The sequence below is a fragment of the Staurois parvus genome, unplaced genomic scaffold (assembly GCF_062004578.1).
Source record: "Staurois parvus isolate SC_StPar_1 unplaced genomic scaffold, SC_StPar_1.0 ptg000207l, whole genome shotgun sequence".
Taxonomy (NCBI): domain Eukaryota; kingdom Metazoa; phylum Chordata; class Amphibia; order Anura; family Ranidae; genus Staurois; species Staurois parvus.
In genome coordinates this window covers 7,386,053-7,406,626 of record NW_028318003.1, presented here as the reverse complement: position 1 = coordinate 7,406,626, position 20,574 = coordinate 7,386,053, and the positions used below count along the sequence as shown (strand labels likewise).

The following is a 20,574-nucleotide window of genomic DNA, read 5'->3' as shown; positions in this document are numbered from 1 at the left end:
GGGATATCCCGAGTCAGAGCTTGTGGAAGCTGTGGTGAAAGCCATTAGTCCTGGGTCAAGTCTCAGAGGCATGCTAGAGCTGAAGAGTGGACTGACCCTAGTGCCACTCAAGAGAATCCTAAAAAGCCATTATAAAGAGGAAAATGCTTCCGAACTATACCAACAATTGATCAATATATCACAAAATAGTAAAGAGACTCCTCAGAACTTCCTATTTAGGGCCATTGCATTGAAGGACCGTTTGCTGTTCGTTTCACAAGGGGAAGGTTCAGATGAACACTTTGGCACTGAATTTATACAAAAGAAATTCTTAAGGTCAGTGGGCACTGGACTGAGAAGTGACCATATCAAGTTCCAACTAAAACAACACTTGGACGATCCTACAGTCTCAGATGAGTTGCTCATAGAGAAGATGAATGAGGCTACAAATATGGAGATGGAAAGGGAGCAGAAACAAAAGAAATCTGAGCACAGTAACCTGACGAAGGGAAGAGAGTGCCAGGACAACATCCTCCATTGTTCTCAGGTACCAGGCACCCTCCCTTTGCTTCCATCACAAACAAGTAGTCTGGCAATCCAACAGCCTTCAAAGAGTAACTCTGACCTTGAAAAGATAGTAATACAGTTGCAACAAGAAATATTCGATATGAAAACACTTCTCCAAGATTCGAGAACTCGACAAGAGCATGGCTTTGGAGGACCTAGAACAACTGTTGGACGAAGGACAGGGACTTGTCAATCTTGTGAAAAGACTGATCAGAGAACTGCATGTGACCATTGCTTTAACTGTGGTCGAGCTGGACATAGGGCGAGACAATGCAGAGCGGCCAAACAAAATCAGTTAAACGGGAGAAGGTTGCTGTTAAGGGACCGACAGTAACCTGTGCCAGAACCAAACCTGCGTCCCAAAGTGCAAATCATGTCAGTAGTAAAGAAACCAGTCCCCAACCTACCATCAGAGCCCTGGCTGGAAAGTTAAGCGCAGACTACTGGAGGAAAACGCCAACCTGCCCTGCTCAAAGACTATCCCCGACAGCTGAAAAATTGCCAACCAATGTGAATGGCATCACTTTGAAAAAGCACAACAAGCTACTGGGTCTTATTGGAAAGAGATGCCTTGTGAACTGTGAAATAGACAACACTCCTGTCCAGGCCTTATGGGATACTGGCTCTCAGGTTAGCATTATCAATGAGGGCTGGAGACAGCGAGTACTGCCACACACTGTGCTCCGATCATTTGAAGAACTGCTGGGACCAGGGGTACTCCAAGGGAAAGCAGCAAATGAGACATAGATTCCGTTCTCAGGTTGGATTGAGGTAACCTTTCAGCTTACATCGAGCAGTAATACTACCAAACAGTTATTAGTACCACTAGTAGTCTCTGAGGATGAGAAAGTAGCTGAGAAGCCAATTATTGGCTATAATATAATTGAAGAAACATTCAAAGAGACAGTTGCTGATGGGAAGAAAGTTATCCCAGGTTTTGTGGACATATTAAGAACAGCTTTGGAACTGCCAACCCCCAAAGCAGAAGTCCTTGTGAGCTTACTACAAGCCAACTGTAGGGAAACCAGTGGTGCTATCGTAAAGACTGGTACTAAGAACCAAAGAATCCCTGCAAATACTGTAACATACATCTGGTGTAGTGCTCACACCAAACCGTCCTTGCAGGCTCAGACAGTTTTGTTTACACCAAGTGAGGCTTATCACCTGCCGGATGGACTGCATATGGGTGAGACACTAGTCTCATTTCAAAGAGGACAATTCTCCAAACTGACCATTCCAGTTTGGAATACAACTAAATGGGACATTGTGTTACCAGGTCAAACAAAGATTGGAGGTCTAGAGCCCATAAAAACAACATATCCGGCTCAAGTACAATTGAAACAATCAGCAAATGTGTTTACTAATTCGGTGACCTCTGAACCACAGACACTCAAGGTAGGACCAAAAGGGAAAATTGGAAATCCAAATGAGACTTATCCGCGGGTGGGGGATGACAATCAGGAGTGCTGGGACCCGCCAGTGCCTTTGAAACACCTCCTTCCTGAAGATCAACAAATCGTCAAAGAAATGCTAAGGGAAGAATGCAATGCTTTTGCCAAAGATGACTCTGATGTGGGATGTATTCCTTCTTTACAGTTACAGATTCGTCTCAAAGACAGTACACCGGTCACGAGAATTTACATGTCTGTGCCGAAACCACTGCACCAAGAAGTTAAGGAATATCTGCAGGATCTGATAAATCGAGGATGGATTGCAGAATCAAAATCATCATATTCCTCACCCATTGTGTGCGTAAGAAAGAAAGATGGCAGTTTAAGACTGTGTTGCGATTATAGAGAGTTGAACCAGAAGTCCATTCCTGACCGTCATCCAATTCCTAGAATCCAAGACATGCTGGACAGTCTAGGACAGGGGTGGGCAAACTTTTTGACTTGAGGGCCGCAATGGGTTCATATATTGGACCCGGGGGCCGGACCAAGAGTAGATGAATGATGTGTATGTGTCATCCATAGTAAGTATAGTAATATTCCCCCATAGTAAGCATAGTAATTAATCCCCCATAGTAATTAATCCCCCATATAGTAATTAATCCCCCATATAGTAATTCATCCCCCATAGTAATTCATCCCCCATATAGTAATTCATCCCCCATATAGTAATTCGTCCCCCATATAGTAATTCGTCCCCCATATAGTAATTCGTCCCCCATATAGTAATTCGTCCCCCATAGTAATTCATCCCCCCTATAGTAATTCATCCCCCATAGTAATTCATCCCCCATATAGTAATTCATCCCCCATAGTAATTCATCCCCCATATAGTAATTCATCCCCCACATAGTAATTCATCCCCCATATTAATTCTCCCCCCATATAGTAATTCATCCCCCATATAGTAAGTCCCCCATATAGTAATTCATTCCCCATATAGTAAGTCCTCCATATAGTAATTCATTCCCCATATAGTAAGTCCCCCATATAGTAATTCATTCCCCATATAGTAAGTCCTCCATATAGTAATTCATTCCCCATATAGTAAGTCCTCCATATAGTAATTCATCCCCCATATAGTAAGTCCTCCATATAGTAATTCATTCCCCATATAGTAAGTCCCCCATATAGTAATTCATTCCCCATATAGTAAGTCCCCCATATAGTAATTCATTCCCCATATAGTAAGTCCCCCATATAGTAATTCATTCCCCATATAGTAAGTCCTCCATATAGTAATTCATTCCCCATATAGTAAGTCCCCCATATAGTAATTCATTCCCCATATAGTAAGTCCCCCATATAGTAATTCATTCCCCATATAGTAAGTCCCCCATATAGTAATTCATTCCCCATATAGTAAGTCCCCCATATAGTAATTCATCCCCCATATAGTAAGTCCCCCCCCTGTGTCAATTCACTTACCTTTGGTCCGCGCGTTCCTCTCGTATTCCCGCGCCGTTCTGGTCTTCAGGGAGGACTGTGAGAGGAGTTCGTCACGCTGCCCCGCCTACATCCTGACAGCTGCAGAGTCCTGACGTCCGAGAGGAGGGAGGGGGGCGGCCATCCGAGAGGGGGGGCGGCCATCCGAGAGGAGAGGAGGGGAGGGGAGAGGAGGAGAGGAGGGAGGGGAGCGGGCGCCCGGCACACAGGAGAGCCGCATCTAAATTTGTAAAGAGCCGCGGCTTGCCGACCACTGGCCTTGCGGGAGCCTAGCTCCGCGGGCCGGATTAAAAGGTCCGCCGGGCCGTATACGGCCCGCGGGCCGTAGTTTGCCCATTGCTGGTCTAGGAGGAAGTTCATGGTTTTCTGTGCTAGACCAGGGGAAAGCATACCATCAAGGATTTATGGAAGAAGCCAGTCGACCATTGACAGCATTCATTACACCTTGGGGTTTGTATGAATGGATCCGAATACCCTTTGGTCTGAGCTCTGCACCAGCCGAATTCCAACGCAGTATGGAGACATGTTTAATAGGACTGAGAGATGAGATTTGCCTGCCATATTTAGATGACAACCTTGTTCATAGTAAATCATTCCAGGAGCATGTGGAGCATGTCCGGTCAGTACTCCAACGTTACCAACAACACGGAATCAAGTTAACAGCCAGGAAGTGTGAACTTTTTCAAAATAAAGTCAGATTCCTGGGCAAGATTGTGTCAAAAGAAGGCCACTCTATGGACCCGGCCGACACGGCACCTGTTCTTGCCTTAAGAAACAACCAACCAAAGACTGTTGGAGAACTCAGGAAACTATTAGGATTTATTTCCTACTATCGCCCTTACGTTCAAAACTTCTCCAGAATTGCCAAACCTCTCTATGAACTATTGTCAGCAGGTTTGACACCAACCACAACCTCAACACCAGATAACCAGACAAAGAAGAGGAGGAAACCAATCCCAAAGTCAAAAGGTCAACTTCCATCCTATCAGTCTATAGCCTGGACTGACCATCATCAGATAGTACTGAACCAGCTCATTGAAGTGTTAACTCATCCTCCAGTTATGGGTTACCCTGATTATTCCAAACCCTCTTGTTCTTCACTGTGATGCCTCACAAGAAGGACTAGGAGCTGTATTATACCAAGAGCAAGAGGAGAAACTAAAGGTGATTGCTTATGGGTCTAGAACTCTCACACCTGCTGAGAAAAACTACCACATGCATTCAGGGAAGCTCGAGTTTCTAGCAATGAAGTGGGCAATATGTGATAGATTCCGAGATTACCTATATTACTGTCCATCATTTGTTGTATATACTGACAACAATCCACTAACCTATGTCCTCACTACAGCAAAATTGAATGCTACAGGACATCGATGGGTTGCAGAACTAGCTGACTTCAACTTCACTATTAAATATCGTCCTGGGAGAAGGAATGCTGATGCAGATGTACTTTCTCGTATGCCATTGAGTCCTGAACAATACATACAACAATGTTCACAAGAAGTAGACCCCAAAGTCATCACTAGCATAACCCAAGCAATTCAAGCACATCAAAAAGAAAGGATACCTTGGCTATGTCCAATGACGATTGCCAATACAACCGATGCAACACCAAAGAAGGTAACTCAAATACCAAAAGAGACAATAAGAACCGCACAGAAGGAAGACTCTGTGATTGGAAAAGTATGGAAGTATAAAAGCCAAAACAAGTTTCCATCCAAACAGGAACGACAAGGTGAACTTGTTGATCTTTTCATACTTATGAAACAGTGGACCAAACTCTACCTCGACGACAATAACATTTTGAGACGGAAAACATCATCTGGTTCTCAACTAGTATTGCCCAAGTTGTACCATCACTTAGTATGGAAAGAGTTACATGAAGAGATGGGACACTTAGGAGTAGAAAAGACTAAATTTAATCAGAGAAAGATTCTTTTGGCCACATATGCAAAGGGACACTGAGCATTACATCACTCGTCAATGTACTTGTCTGAAAGACAAACGGCCAAATAAGCTTGTTCGAGCCCCGTTGAACAATATTGTAACAACCTATCCTTTTGAGATGGTCTCCATTGACTTTCTTCATCTCGAGAAATGTAAAGGTGGATATGAGTATATCTTAGTGGTAATAGATCATTTTACAAGATTTGCTCAGGCATATGCAACCAAGAACAAGTCCGCAAAAACTGTTGCTGACAAAATATTCAATGACTTTGTCTTGAAATTCGGATTTCCTACCAGAATTCACCATGATATGGGTAGAGAGTTTGAAAATCACTTGTTTTTGACATTAGGGAAGCACTGCCACATCCAAAATTCTCACACAACGCCATATCACCCAGAAGGTAATGGGCAAGTTGAAAGATTTAATCGTACCCTGCTATCCATGCTTCGTACCCTGTCACCAGATTCCAAAAAGGACTGGAAAAATTCACTAGCAAAGGTAGTCCATGCATATAATTGTACTCGAAGTGAAGCTACAGGACAATCTCCATTCTTTCTACTGTTTGGAAGGTCTCCAAGATTACCCATTGATAGTATGTTTGACACTCCAGTAACTGAAAAATACAAGAACTACTCTGAATATGTGAACATATGGACAGATAGAATGTCTGAGGCCTATAAGGTTGCTTCAAAAATAGCTACTCAAGGTGCAGAGAGAGGAAAAGAACACTATGACAAGAAAATTCATGGAGCTGAACTTTTACCAGGTAGCAAAGTTCTAGTCAGAAATCTTACCGAAAGAGGAGGTCCAGGAAAATTGAGATCATTTTGGGAAGATACCATACATGTTGTTCTTAAAAAGAAGTGTGCAGACAGTCCAGTGTATGAAATCAAACCAGAAACTGGAAAAGGCAGAACAAGGATTTTACATCGCAACTTACTATTGCCATGTGATTATCTACCTAGCGACCAAGGTCAACAGATACCCAAAAGAACCAATGCAAGAAAGCAAGTGAAAGATCGAAATACAACTCAACAACCTACACAGACATCTGAGGGAGAATCAGAAAATGAATCAGATCACGAACAAAGAAACTGGAGATCTTTCATCCCAGTCACCCAGCATTACCACTCAGAGGAAAGTACAGAACTAAACCCAGAAGCTAATGAGTTCTATCCACGTCAGCTGGAAGTAAGTGAGTATGATTTAGAAGGAGTCAGAGAGACTGAGCCTATAGATCAAATTGAACAAACTGAGTATGCATTTGGAGGTATAGAAGAAGAATGCCCAGCAACAGAGAACACAGAACAACTTGTTGAAAGTGATGTAGAGGAGAATGAGGACCTTTCAGATTCACTTCCTCAATGTAGAATACAACCCTACAGGAACAGGAGACAACCAAAGATTTTGACATATGACACTTTAGGTCAACCCAGTAGCGTTACCAGAGTTTCATCTATACAGGTCATAGACAGTATTCCTACATTACCTGTTGACTCTAGCTGGTATTTCAGTTCAGAATGTTTTGCTGAAGACTATAGAAGTTGGTAGAAGTGATTATGTTTATTGATCCACTGTTTACTATTTGGGACACTATACCAAAGTTAATTACCAAAACCAGAATAATTATATGTTACTTTTCTGTTGGTTCAAGTAAGGAAAAATATAATTGCATTTGTACTGCAGATATTGTAAGTTAAGCAGAAACAGTTTTAGGTGAGGGAACTAGATGTTACAAAGAGACAGAGTCGGCCGATAAAAGTACAGAGCAGTAGATGGCAACGTTATGCTGCATTGTTGATGTACAATGGGTATTCCGCCATTATGATAAAAAAAAATATAAAAGTAATAAGATGTTCCCTAGTTTCTCATCACCTTTGTCTAAACTTAGTAACCTATACAAATATGTATAGAAAGGGGTTTTACTAAATAGTTGGTTACACGCAACTATATCTTGCCAGGTACTATAGCGCTGTGGGCCTGGTGGGAAGCTGTGATGTAATAGGGAGTAGATGTCACAGGGAGGATGTTTCCTCAAGTAACTTGGTTACTACTTACCATTGGCTTCCTATGGTTACTACTAGACAAGTAAAAGAATGTTTTCTTAAAAAAAATTCTGCGTATGTCAGGGACGACATAACAAATTTGTGGGGGAGAGTGTAAGAGGTGTAGAAAATAGGCAGCCCTATAAAATTAAAATCCAAGCCTAAGACCTAATATAACAGTAATCTATCTTTGTCAATAGAAGATACTAGTGATTGCATTTTTATTGTACCATCACAAGAGGGCAGAACTACTTCCTGTGATAATAGGAAGACACAGAAGTAGGAACCAAAAGTCTAACACTTTGTTTCCCACAGGACAGTGATTACAGTGAACATATCCAGTCACATGTAATTAAGGGTTTTCTGTGTTTGTTACAGCCATTCCTAATAAAACACTTCTGGTTTCTCCCGACCCATCCTTCGCACAGTTGAATTATTTACCGTATGTGCAACACAGACACAGTACAGGGATGACCAGAGACTGCAGACACAGTACAGGGATGACCAGAGACTGCGGACACAGTACAGGAGATGACCAGAGACTGCAGACATAGTACAGGGATGACCAGAGACTGCAGACACAGTACAGGGATGACCAGAGACTGCGGACACAGTACAGGGATGACCAGAGACTGCAGACACAGTACAGGGATGACCAGAGACTGCGGACACAGTACAGGGATGACCAGAGACTGCGGACACAGTACAGGAGATGACCAGAGACTGCGGACACAGTACAGGAGATGACCAGAGACTGCAGACACAGTACAGGAGATGACCAGAGACTGCGGACAGTACAGGGGATGACCAGAGACTGCGGACAGTACGGAGATGACCAGAGACTGCAGACAGTACAGGAGATGACCAGAGACTGCGGACAGTACAGGGATGACCAGAGACTGCGGACACAGTACAGGGATGACCAGAGACTGCGGACAGTACAGGGATGACCAGAGACTGCGGACAGTACAGGGATGACCAGAGACTGCGGACAGTACAGGAGATGACCAGAGACTGCGGAAAGCACAGGGATGACCAGAGACTGCGGACAGCACAGGGATGACCAGAGACTGCAGACAGTACAGGGATGACCAGAGACTGCGGACAGTACAGATGACTGCTGACCTTTGGGGAGGGAGGGGGAGCGGGTACCTGAATTTGACAGGTACCCGCTCTTACTTCCGCAGAGTTTTTTTTTTATCTTACCTGTTCCTTTATCCAGCCGCGTGCTGTCTTCCCGGCTTCTGTAGTGTGGGCGCTCGTCGGACAGCCGGATGCCCTGTGCGCATGCGCGAGAAGCGCTGCGCTTTGTGATTGGTCCGGCGGCTTCTGGGATCTGTCATGTGTCCCAGGTACCGCCTTACCATTCACAAAGAGCACTGCTTCTTGCGCATGCGCACTTGGGACCCGGCTGTCACGCACACTACAGAAGCCGGGAAGACAGCGCGCCGCTGGATAGAGGGACAGGTACGGTCCCACTGCAGAGCTGAGCGGCCGGCCCGGTATTCTGACACGGCGGCGGTGGAAATACCGGACCGGCCGCTCTATATTTGCTCCATAAGACGCACTGACATTTTTCCCCCTTTTTTGGGGGAAAAAAAGTGCGTCTTATGGAGCGAAAAATACGGTATTCTCCTGGCGTGCCCACAGATAAGGCTCGGCGTGCCGGCTGTGGCACGCGTGCCACGGGTTCGCCATCACTGGCCTAGGCTATAAGAAGATTGCCAAGAGCCTGAAACTGAGCTGCAGCACGGTAGCCAAGACCATACAGTGGTTTAACAGGACATGCTCCATTCAGAACAGGCCTCGCCATGGTCAACCAAGGAAGTTGAGTGCACAGCTTAACTTCTGTGAGATACTGTATAACAGAACTATATGGCCTCATGCACACTGGACGTTTTTACAGCGGCTGATTTTGGCTTCTGGTGTTTTTTTCTATAGCCAGTAAACTCCCCAGCATGTAATCCTGTGTGTCCATGCACATAAGCTTTAATCAGCGTCTTTTGGCAGGGACATATTTTGGCGGGAAAAAAAACAGAACTAGTGGGTTTCAAGAGGAGTTTTTTTAACTGTAAAAACACTGTAATGCTGGTAAATGCGGTAAAATGTGGCAAAAAGCTAACACAGGAAAACGAGGCTAAATTCGGCAAAACATGGCTAAATGCTAATGCAAAAACACTAAAAAACACAAAAAAAACTTGCGTTTTTTACACAAGTTTATCCAGCTAATGCTGCCAGCATGTGTAAAACGCCCAGTGTGCATGAGGTCTAAAAAATATTCAAAATAGTTTTCTTGCATTCCATATGTAGAACAGCGGTTTCTCCATGGTGAGTCATACACATGAATAGGCATGTAAGGGTATGGGCTTAGCACAGCTTGTGAGCGATGATTAAGGAAGTAAATATTGGTAAATCTAGAATGGAATGTCGCACATTCCATTAATAGGAAAACAACTAACATGATATAGTTGCATAATACAGCTTTATAACGTTTCACAAAATGATAAAAAGGGTTTATATTTCATGCCTGCAGTTAAAATCACTAAACATTGTATAACTTTTACTGCTTGATAAAGTGTTGTCAAATTCAAAGCGCACAGAGTCCCTGGGAAGAAATATCCAATAGTTCCAAATGTGGATGTATTTCTCTGACTGGTCCTGAGTGGCCTGAATCATCACCAACAAATGGCTTTACCCGATATCAATGGAAATTTTGTACTGAACATTAGAAGGTCACATCAGTTATATCAATATATACTGTAATCCCATTGTCCATGAGATGATCACCAGTCATGTCACTACAAGACAATATGTCCAAAAAAGTCCACTATATTAAAAAAAAACTTTTTAAAACTATAATGACATAAGCCGTAAGCATGTACTCATCCAAGAGCTCGATATGTGATAGGAACGTGATGCAAGCAAACATGATCCCTGGGGACTCCATGGTGTGTGGTAAAGTCTTAAGGCTGGCGCAAAAAGCGGCAACTCTCTTGCAAGGTGACCAGTCCTGTGGGGACACTAGCCAGCCCAAAAGGTGGCGGTAGGGACTTCAAAAAGCAGGTAGAAGGAACTGAACTAGGATGGACTCATCAGGACCTTGTTGCCGGATGTTGCATACTGGAAATTTGTATCACCCAATGCCGTGTCACCTAATGTGATGCGCCACTGGCTATCTGGAGGATGAGAGAAAGCATCTTTTTGGTCTCCAGCATAACGCATTTCGAGGTGTGGCCTCTTTGTCAAGTCTTTTGTATTTGACAACACTTTGTTTAGTTTCAACCTACTCAGTTGGTCAACATACAGCAGCAACGGCATGGGACTTTCCATACAACTTTTATGATATGATAAATGTGAAGTATATCAACCCTTGGTTCCATCAATGATTCAGAATTGCTGTTTTAGCCCCAGACCTTGTTTTTTTCTGTTGCTTTATACTACTTGATTAGACAATGGCCAAAGCAGTGTGAGCCCTGGTTCACATTGAATGCGGCTTTGAAAAAACGCTACTTCACTTGAAGTGGTGCGATTTCAAAGCTGCTGGTCAGTGCAATTTCATGTGCGGCTTGCCTGACATCTGTGCGACTTCAAGTACAGATGTCTATGCAAGTCGCACATTAAATCACCAAAAACAGTGCAGGAACCTTTTTTCAAAATGGGTGCCACACCACAAATTCGGTGGAACTGTTCCATAGGCACAAATAGAGTGCAACTTGTCATGCGATTCTAAACTGTCAAATTGCATAACAAAATGCATTGGTGTGAACAAGGATTGATCTCCAACAGCACTCCCATCTACTTGTACAATATTGAAGATGTGCAGGCGGAGAGTGGGTCTGCCAATAGAGTAGAATGGCTTATCTGTTCAGACTTTGTGTTTAGCAGTGACTAGGTACCAACATTAAACTCAGAACATACAGTATGAAAATGCTTTCTCATAGATCCGCATAGCTTCTTAGTAAGGCTGTATTCACACTTTAGTGTTTCATGAGCATTCACAAAATTAAGCAATTTTGCACACATTGAAACACTTGTCATGCTTGTGTTGTCATTTATTGTTAACGGCACTCCAAACTCTAAAAACACATGTAATTGTCACGCATAAAACCATGCATCCAACACAGCAAAACGCATGGTTAAAAATGCACAAGGCTTGATGCTCAAAAGGAGGATGAGCTACTTTGCCTAGTTTGTTGTGCATTAATCCCTCAGTCATCTACCCCAAGTTAAAAAATATTAGCCCTTCAGTTACTTGTCTACAGTGTATGCGATTGGTTTAAGAGTATGTGTATGAACCCTTCAGTGACAAATATTCAGTATGTATGTTTACTCCAGAGTACCCAGTACCTTGGTTATGTGGATTAACCCTACATGAGCACTCAGTACCCAATGTATGTGCTTGTACCTTTCACTACCAATTCTTCTACTTATGAGCATTAAAGTATATGCAAACCCTCACCTTATAAAACAACCCATGCAGATGAATCACTTGACATGTCGCAGAAGTTTCACCAGCTGACCATAGAGCTGATCGTTGGACCAGAATGGCCCCCGATCATCTCTATGGTCCAAGAAGCCAGAAGCAACCAGTATTTTGTCACTTCCAGCTTTGTTGGTTGTAAACAATCCACTACTGCTTTGAAAAAAAGGAATCCGATCATACCGATCTTGCTTTGATATGACGCTTTTAAGGGCAGAGGAGAGATCTATATCTCTCAGTAAAGAGTACCTGTTGTAGCAATTGTGCATACAGAGATGGACGCGGTCATCCATCTTGCTAAAGATCCTCCATCTTGTATTATTTCTACTCCCAAATCAGCTTCCCTACAATTTCCCCTCTCCCTCAGGAATATGGTCTGTATGATGCCAGAGATCACAGGCACAGTGGGAGAGCTGCATGGTTATAAATCCCACACTAGCTGGTGCCCGGGTGTCAGTTAGATTCTCAATCTGAGATATCGTAAAACCATAAACCAGTCCTTCACTGACCTTCAAAGACATTCCAGCTAGCTGTAAAACAGACTCACATTTAAAAATCCCCTTTTCCATATAATTTTATATCTGGAGATATGGAAGACAAGGAAACCAGGCATATATTCAGATCGGTCACTTTATTACAAGTCGGCTGATATATTACACCCCCTAGCTGGAATCTACAGGAGAGCAGAATATAATATCTCCTTAACCGTCCCAAGCAGGTATGTAATATTTAATATCTAGATGTTTAGCAGATGCTTCTGCATATTAATCTACTAGTGGCAAGGCTGCTACATGCACAGAGGGTAAATTATGGATCATGATATAAACTGCAAGGGATTTTGATCCTATCTTGGGTCTCCGCCTGCAACACCCTCCCCAAATGAGGCGATTGGTTCTCTGCTTCAAGGAGACACCCTGTTGAGTTCCTAGAAAAGGCTGTTATGCTTGGAGCAGAGAAGTTGAGTAGGTCGTGTTGAAGTTGAAGAATCCCCCCTTTTAACATCGGAACCAACTTTGAGAGATAAGGCACCCTTTTGGCTCAGGAAACTTGATCTCTGCTTAACCCAGGATTTTTGGCAAGTACTCTATCTCTCTAAACTTCTTTCTGTTATCTCTTTGCTGTGGTATTGCTCTCTGTATATTTATATACTGTATATATATATATATATATATATATATATATATATATATATATATATATTGGTTACATCTTTTTCTGTAAATATTTTTATTGCACCCTTTGACCTTTTTAGTAATAAATCCTATTATCTGAAAAGTGTTGAACTGTTTCTAAAGCTCTTTAATGCAAACTAAGAATCCCTGTCTTTGAAGAGTGGTACTGTGTGTTTTAAAACGTCTGCATACATCTGTCTGCATGGACATTGTGTATACAAACGATTATTCAAACATCATAATGTTATTGCTGATATTGCCGAGTTTCCTCTTTCTCTGTACAAAAAGGAGGTGGTGGCAGTGTGAAGGGTTAATTGCGTAATTAACCTGACCCAGTAACAATCGTTCCCAGGCTGCAGGTACACAGATTGTGGTCCATTAGCTGGAAAATCTTTGTGCAGATTGCAGTTGGGCGTGACATTGTTACGCACGTGACAGCATGGTTTTAGATTGGCTAGTCCTTCGGTTACGAGTTTGTTGAGAAGGGCTGGGGTCTGACGCCACGATCGTCACACCTGCCACTGGCTATATTGTTCATCCAATATGATAAAAAAAATGTAAAGGTGCAGTGCAACAATAAAAAAAAAAAAAATTAAGTGCTCCTCTCCCCCTGTGTTCCTGTCCAAAGGCGAAAGCTCCATAAACAGCGATCGCACCACATGTGAGGTATCACCATGAAAGTCAGATCAAGGGCAATAATTCTAGCAGTAAACCTCCTGTGTAGATCTAAAGTGGTAACCTGTAAAGTCTTTTAAAGTGTTGCCTATGGATAATATAATGTGTGCAGTGTGTCGCCGTTCCGCAGGCGTGCACAATTTTAAAGTGTGACATTTTTGGTATCTATTTACTCGGCATATCATCTTTTATATTTTACCAAACAACTAAGCATTATATTGTGTTTATATGCATTAAAATTCACAAGTGTATTTAAAAAAAAAAAATTACAATTGAAAAACAACTGCGCAAATACTTTGTGACACAAAAAAGATTGCAGCACCCACCATTTTATTCTCTATGGCCTCTGCTTTAATAAAATACAATGTATGGAGGTTTTAAGTAATTTTCTAGCAAAAAAACCCCAAAACATTATTGAACAACTTTTTTTCCCCTTTTGTATAAGTGACATATCATCTCTTCCTAGCTGCATAAGGAGCTCATCTCCCACATCCCCAGCAAAACTTTCACTGTTCCAGGACTCCAGGACATAGTCCCCAATAACCCGCTTAAATGTTAGTATCAATCTGGGTCCCCCTCACCACCTTCACAGTGGGCCAGCTCGGTGGAGGTGGTGGGGTCTGTGTCAGCAGTACTGTGGTCACAGTACTGCTGACACAACCCTACCATTTTCCTATGTACCAGAAAACCTTGCTTCAACATGAGCTGGCCGCTTTGTGTACACCAATTTTGATCTGTATTCCTCTTCTGTAAAGGCCTCTGTATACGTTATAATCAATCTGTTTTGTGAGTAGGTGTTCAAATGCATTATTGTTGCCAGTTCTGCCAGTTGTCACAACCTTCCACTCCTCTCCTGCACCTATTTCCCCCATTATACCCAGCACACACCTCTCCTGCACTTATTTCCCCCATCATACTCAACACATTCCTCTCCTGCACTTATTTCCCCCATCATACTAAACACACTCCTCTCCTGCACTTATTTCCCCCATCATACTCAACACACTCCTCTCCTGCACTGATTTCCCCCATCATAACCAACACACTCCTCTCCTGCACTTATTTCCCCCATCATAACCAACACACTCCTCTCCTGCACTTATTTCCCCCATCATACTCAACACACTCCTCTCCTGCACTCATTTCCCCCATCATACTCAACACACTCCTCTCCTGCACTCATTTCCCCCCATCATACTCAACACACTCCTCTCCTGCACTTTTTTCCCCCATCATACCAACACACTCCTCTCCTGCACTTATTTCCCCCATCATAACCAACACACTCCTCTCCTGCACTTATTTCCCCCATCATACCCAGCACACTCCTCTCCTGCACTTATTTTCCCCATCATACCCAGCACACTCCTCTCCTGCACTTATTTCCCCCATCATAACCAACACACTCCTCTCCTGCACTTATTTCCCCCATCATATCCAGCACACTCCTCTCCTGCACTTATTTTCCCCATCATACCCAACACACTCCTCTCCTGCACATACACACCAAAGTCTTCTGTCATGCCCTCATACATACACACAAATACTTCCTACCGTCATACCCTCTGCACTCCTCTCCTCCAAATACTTCCTACCGTCATACAGTCTGCACTTTTCTCACTGCACATAACTGCCTGTTTTCATACCTTCTGAACAGACACACCTTTGCTAATGTGTTTAGTGTGCAAGATAGCAGTTAAAATGTAACTTCATGTCAGATATAAATCTGTCTAGTATAGTTTTTATGATTTATCCTATAACTCAACAAGGGCTAATGTACAGTATATATGTTATGTAAATAATCTGCTGCCCTTACCAGTCTCTCCATCTCTTGTTCTCTTAGCCTCTCTTCTCTCTGTCTTCGATGGTAATCCAATAATTCTTCCTGATTGCCGCTGATGTCAGTGATGCTATTTTTGCGTTCCCTCAGACCATGTGCCTTTCTTTGAGCTTTTGGACTCTGAGACGGAGTGGATAGTGATCCAAAGCTATAGGCTGGAGTCAGCCGACGAGGAGGTTCTTGAAAACTGGAGGGTGAAGGACTACGATCCCGCAAATGCCTGGAGAAGAGATTGTCTTCAGAACCAGGAGAACTTGCACTACCCACTCTGCGTCGGGTTGGAGCACGGGGGCTATCAGGAACCCTTGATGGACTTTCTGATGCAGTTTTGGAAGAAACAGGAATACCTTTTCGCGACAGAGAAGGACTGGGTGGGGGGAGGTCTCTCATACTTATAGTTTCCATGTTTTTGCGCACTAATCTTGGACTGTCAGGAGGCAAACTCTTTGCAACTGATACTGTCTCCCGGTATGGACTAGAAGGTCTATCCAAAAGTGAATGTTGAAATTTGCTGCTCAGAATAGGACTGCTGGGTACACTAAGACCACCAACTCTGCTTCCTGGACCTGGACTAGGTGGACTAAGCATAGAACTTCCACCCCCACGTAGAGATCGTAAATCCAAACTGCTTCCACCATATGTGGGTGTTTGATGTGGTAATGAATGGCTAAAACTTGAGGTTCTAAGAGGCACAACTGGAGGTACTGTTGTGTTTAACAAATCCTGTCCAGCTGAGGGACTGGTAAGACTTCCACTTCCAGAGGAAGATAATGGAGAAGAAAAAGCGTTTTCATATCCAGAGTTTGAGAGGGGACTTGTAGGTGGTGAAACCAGGCAGCGTTGACTTCTTCCATTAGACATTGAGGAAATACTGTGAATGGATGTCTGGGACACCTTCCTTGTTAGAGGGGGGGCTTCAAGAACCAAAGAGTCCATGATGTCTTGAAGGTTTTTTTCAATAGAGCTGACCAGTGATGTATGTGAAGGTATACTAGATTGGTATCCGTCACGAGAACCATTCAGCATGGAGGGCAACGTTTCTGAAAGGAAAGCATAAAATTAGAAAGCGTGAAAAAATGCTGTACAGTGTACAGTTTTTACTGTACAGTGTAACATGTGATTAACCACTAATTGTAACACATTTTTTTAATGCGTTTCAATCAAGTATAACAAGAAACAGTAAATGCATATATTTCTGCTACCACAGTCTACTGACCATAGCCGTATGTGAGTGTATTCTCACTGGCTTGAGAAAAAAAAAGATAAACCATAAGAAAAGTATTGTAAGTGTGTGGTATGTCCTTTATACAACCATTCAATACAATTTTTATTATTTTTTTTATGGTTGAACTGGATGGACTTTTATCTTTTATCAGCCAGACTAACTATGTAATTATGTAATCTATTCTAAACATAAATTTTACTATTAGAGTCATCCCAGTGCACCAGCAGATTTGTAGAAGATAATTTCCAAGTCCAAGTTTTATCTTCTAGCTTTAGAGTAGGGAAAAGATTAAAACCTAAATATTTTTCAAAAATATTCCACCCTGGTGGAAGCTTTTGTGCAGTTGTATGTGCTTGTCCCATGATTGCAGTATATACCTCAGCAGAATGTGGAGATGAACAGACTCTCAAAAAAAAAAAAAAGTAATAGGGGCATTGCCTTAAAAGAGAAAAGTATGCAAATGAAAAAAAAAATTTGTACTCACCTAGGTGGATGCAGCATTGGTCTTATGCTGCATCTGTCCCCCACCTGCTCTAAGACCATGAACCAAGTGATCGCTTAATCACTAATCAGTCAGTTCTCAGTCTTAAGTGAGCACAGAGCGGTAACTGTGAGCCACTGGCTATGTGCTCTGCCCCTCCAGTGGACTGGGAGCGGCTCAATGAGAGTGTGAACCCACTGTCTGCTGAATACAGGTCACAGTAGCAGAACTAAATGTACTCCTGTGCCCCCCAGGAGAGAAGTAGGGCCAAAAGAGCTTCTCCTATTTCTCCTTTAAGTGCCCTTTTCTGAGGCTTACAAAGAAAAGATTGTTTTGGTAGAGCCACCAAAAGTCTTCTTGACAAATGTTCCCCCATACTTGGAAGTACTGGGGGTGTCTCTTCCTTTTGTTGGCTAAACTACATAAAAAGAGAGAGAAGAGAACAAAGGAGAATATTAAATAGGTCTCATTTAGACGGGTGATTAATCCCATCCTCTGTACACAGCCACTTACAATTGTTGATAAGTGCTTGTGTCTTTGAAACCTTGGACCTCCGCAGTGCCCATACTGTGCACACTCATCCAAAAAAATAATTAGTTAGTCCCTGTTGATTGACAGGTTCTCTTGGTTGGCACTGCTTCCCATCACAATAAAAGGTGCAATAAACAAACACTGGAGTCACCTTTCTTTAAAGTGAAAACTTCAGCAGAAGCTTACTATAGTCAGCATGTGGTACTCTGCCTTTCATCTGCCATGCATTGCATCTTTTCAGGTGTGACACTGATATTCTTCCAGGATCTTCTATCCCTGTCTTTCCCCCCTGCTTGGAGGATAGACATTGCTTTACTACGTTCTCCACTAGAAGAAGGCACTGGCTTTCTGCACTGAAAATGACCTTCTCCCTGTCTCCTGTACTAAGTTCAGCTGTCACTTCCAACTGTCTGGTCAGCTGTAGCAAGCAGTTCTTTGGAATTTTCAGAGGAAGTGACAGAATCCCTTTAACCACTTCAATACCGGGCATTTTACCCCCCTTCCTGCCCAGGCCATTTTTCAGGTTTCAGCGCTCTCACACTTTGAATGACAATTGCGCGGTCATACAACATTGTACCCAAACTAAAATTTTATCATTTTCTTCACACAACTAGAGCTTTCTTTTGGTGGTATTTAATCACCGCCGGGGTTTTTATTTTTTGCTAAATTAACAAAAAAAGACCAAAAATTTAGAAAAAAAACACAATTTTCTTTGTTTCTGTTATAAAAGTTTGCAAATAAATAATTGTTCATAAATTTAGGCCAAGATGTATTCTGCTACATGTCTTTGGTGAAAATAACCCAAATTAGGATGTAATATTTAGTCTGTAGGAAAGTTATAGAGTTCACAAACTATGGTATAGATCTGAATATTGATGAATCCTGAAGTTCTGACAGCCAATCTAATTTCTTGAAGTCCAAGAATGTCAGAACAGTACAGATATCCCCCAAATGACCCCTTTTTGCAAAGTAGACAGTCCGACGTACTTCATAAGAGGAATGGCGAGTTTTTTGAAGTTGTATTTTTTTTGTCATAATCTTTCGGAAAATGAAAAAATAAAAAAAAATATTTTCACTATTTTTTTTGCATACTGTCACCAGTGCAGTACAGCGTCATCATATAACTGGCATGGCAATGATCAGGGGCACTATGTATGAAAAAAAAAATATATATATATATATATATATATTTTATTATTTTTTATTACATTTTTTTTCTTTTTTTTGAGATTTTTTTTTCATATTTCACTATGACCAAAGTAGTACATTGTTACCATAGTAACATTGTACTACTTTGGGGAAGTGATCAGTTTTTTTTTTTTTTACACAATTTGCTTATAGCAAAGAATTACTTTGCTATAAGCAAGCATTTACCTGAATGACATCGATTCATTCAGGGTTTTTTTTTTTTGTGCTTAGCTGTGATTTGGCCACAGCTAATCACATAACATGTGTATGTGATCGCTGTGACCATTCACAGCTAGACACTGGTATACAATGGATGGCATGAATAAAGCCATCCATTGTATACAACTGTCATGTGACCTGCTGTGATTGATCGCAGCAGGTCACATGGTACCGGCAACGGGGGCCGGTACTCAGATCTGTCATCGGCCGTGTCCGAGGTACACGGCCGGTGAGAGATCGCGCCACTGCGCGGCTCTGCAAGCGAGCAAACTGCGCATGCCCGGGAGTACGCCATATGGCGTCCACCCAGAAATCTACAGAATTTTTCCAGCTGCCAAACGGCTATTGGCCGGGTGGCTAATGGCTAAAATCCTTCACAATCTGGATTTATTTCCCAATCAAAGTAACATTGCTAGGCAGATGAAAAATAAAATGAAAAAATAAATTCCTTATAGAACGTTAATAAGTAGCTAGGGTGCGTGTGTAGGAATGTGGCCTTAGAAACAGGATGTGCATAAGCCAGCTGAATCCTTCTGTGAGGCTGAAGTCTGGGAGTGTTCATACATCCAGAACTATAAGATTACCTAAACCTGTTACATATTCTACATACACAACTGGCACATTGGCAATGTATTATTTGTCTACACTGCATAGTTGCACAAGGGCCCTCTGGGGCTTAGATGCCCATTAACAAACTGTGGGTGAGACAGGTGTTCTCAATGACATGCAGACATGGATACTTTAAAGTGTATGTTACCCCAACATTTCATATTCCTCATATGTGTATGTTGCACAATGTACTTGTGTTAATCACTTGAGCTCCAGAAGGTTTTACCCTCTTCAAGACCAGGTCATTTTGTTGTTATTCAGCACTGCGCTACTTTAACTGGCAACTGCGCGGTCATGCAATACTGTACACAAATGAAACTTATATCATTTTTTTCACACAGATATAGCTTTCTTTCGGTGGCATTTGACCACCACTAGGCTTTTTTTTTATTTTTTTACGATGGAAATGAAAAAAGACAGAAAATACTGAAAAAACCCCAATATTTTCTACTTTCTGTCATAAAACATATCCAATACAAAAAAATTTCATCATAAATTTAGGACAAAATGTATTCTGCAACATGTCTTTGGTAGAAAAAAAAAATCCCAATAAGTGTATATTAATTGATTTGTGTTAAAGTTGTAGCGTCTACAAACTATGGTATATACAGTATATTTTATCCTGTACGAACACCATATCTCATTTCTTGAGGCCCTAAAACACCAGGACAGTACAAATTCCCCCCAAATGACTCCTTTTTGGAAAGTAGACAGTCTGAGG

At 42.2% G+C, this 20,574-nt stretch overlaps 1 protein-coding gene across 15 annotated transcripts in view; it reads right to left on the bottom strand.

Annotated features, from left to right (window-relative positions):
• The window catches only part of PHLDB1 (pleckstrin homology like domain family B member 1), a 180,905-nt gene that overhangs the window by 64,713 nt on the left and 95,618 nt on the right, over positions 1-20,574 (bottom strand). For all 15 annotated transcript variants that reach the window (XM_089678601.1, XM_089678602.1, XM_089678595.1 and 12 more), the window contains one exon: positions 15,577-16,640. In XM_089678601.1, the coding sequence (XP_089534727.1) occupies positions 15,577-16,640 (1,064 nt within the window). The remainder of the gene's footprint in view (positions 1-15,576; positions 16,641-20,574) is intronic.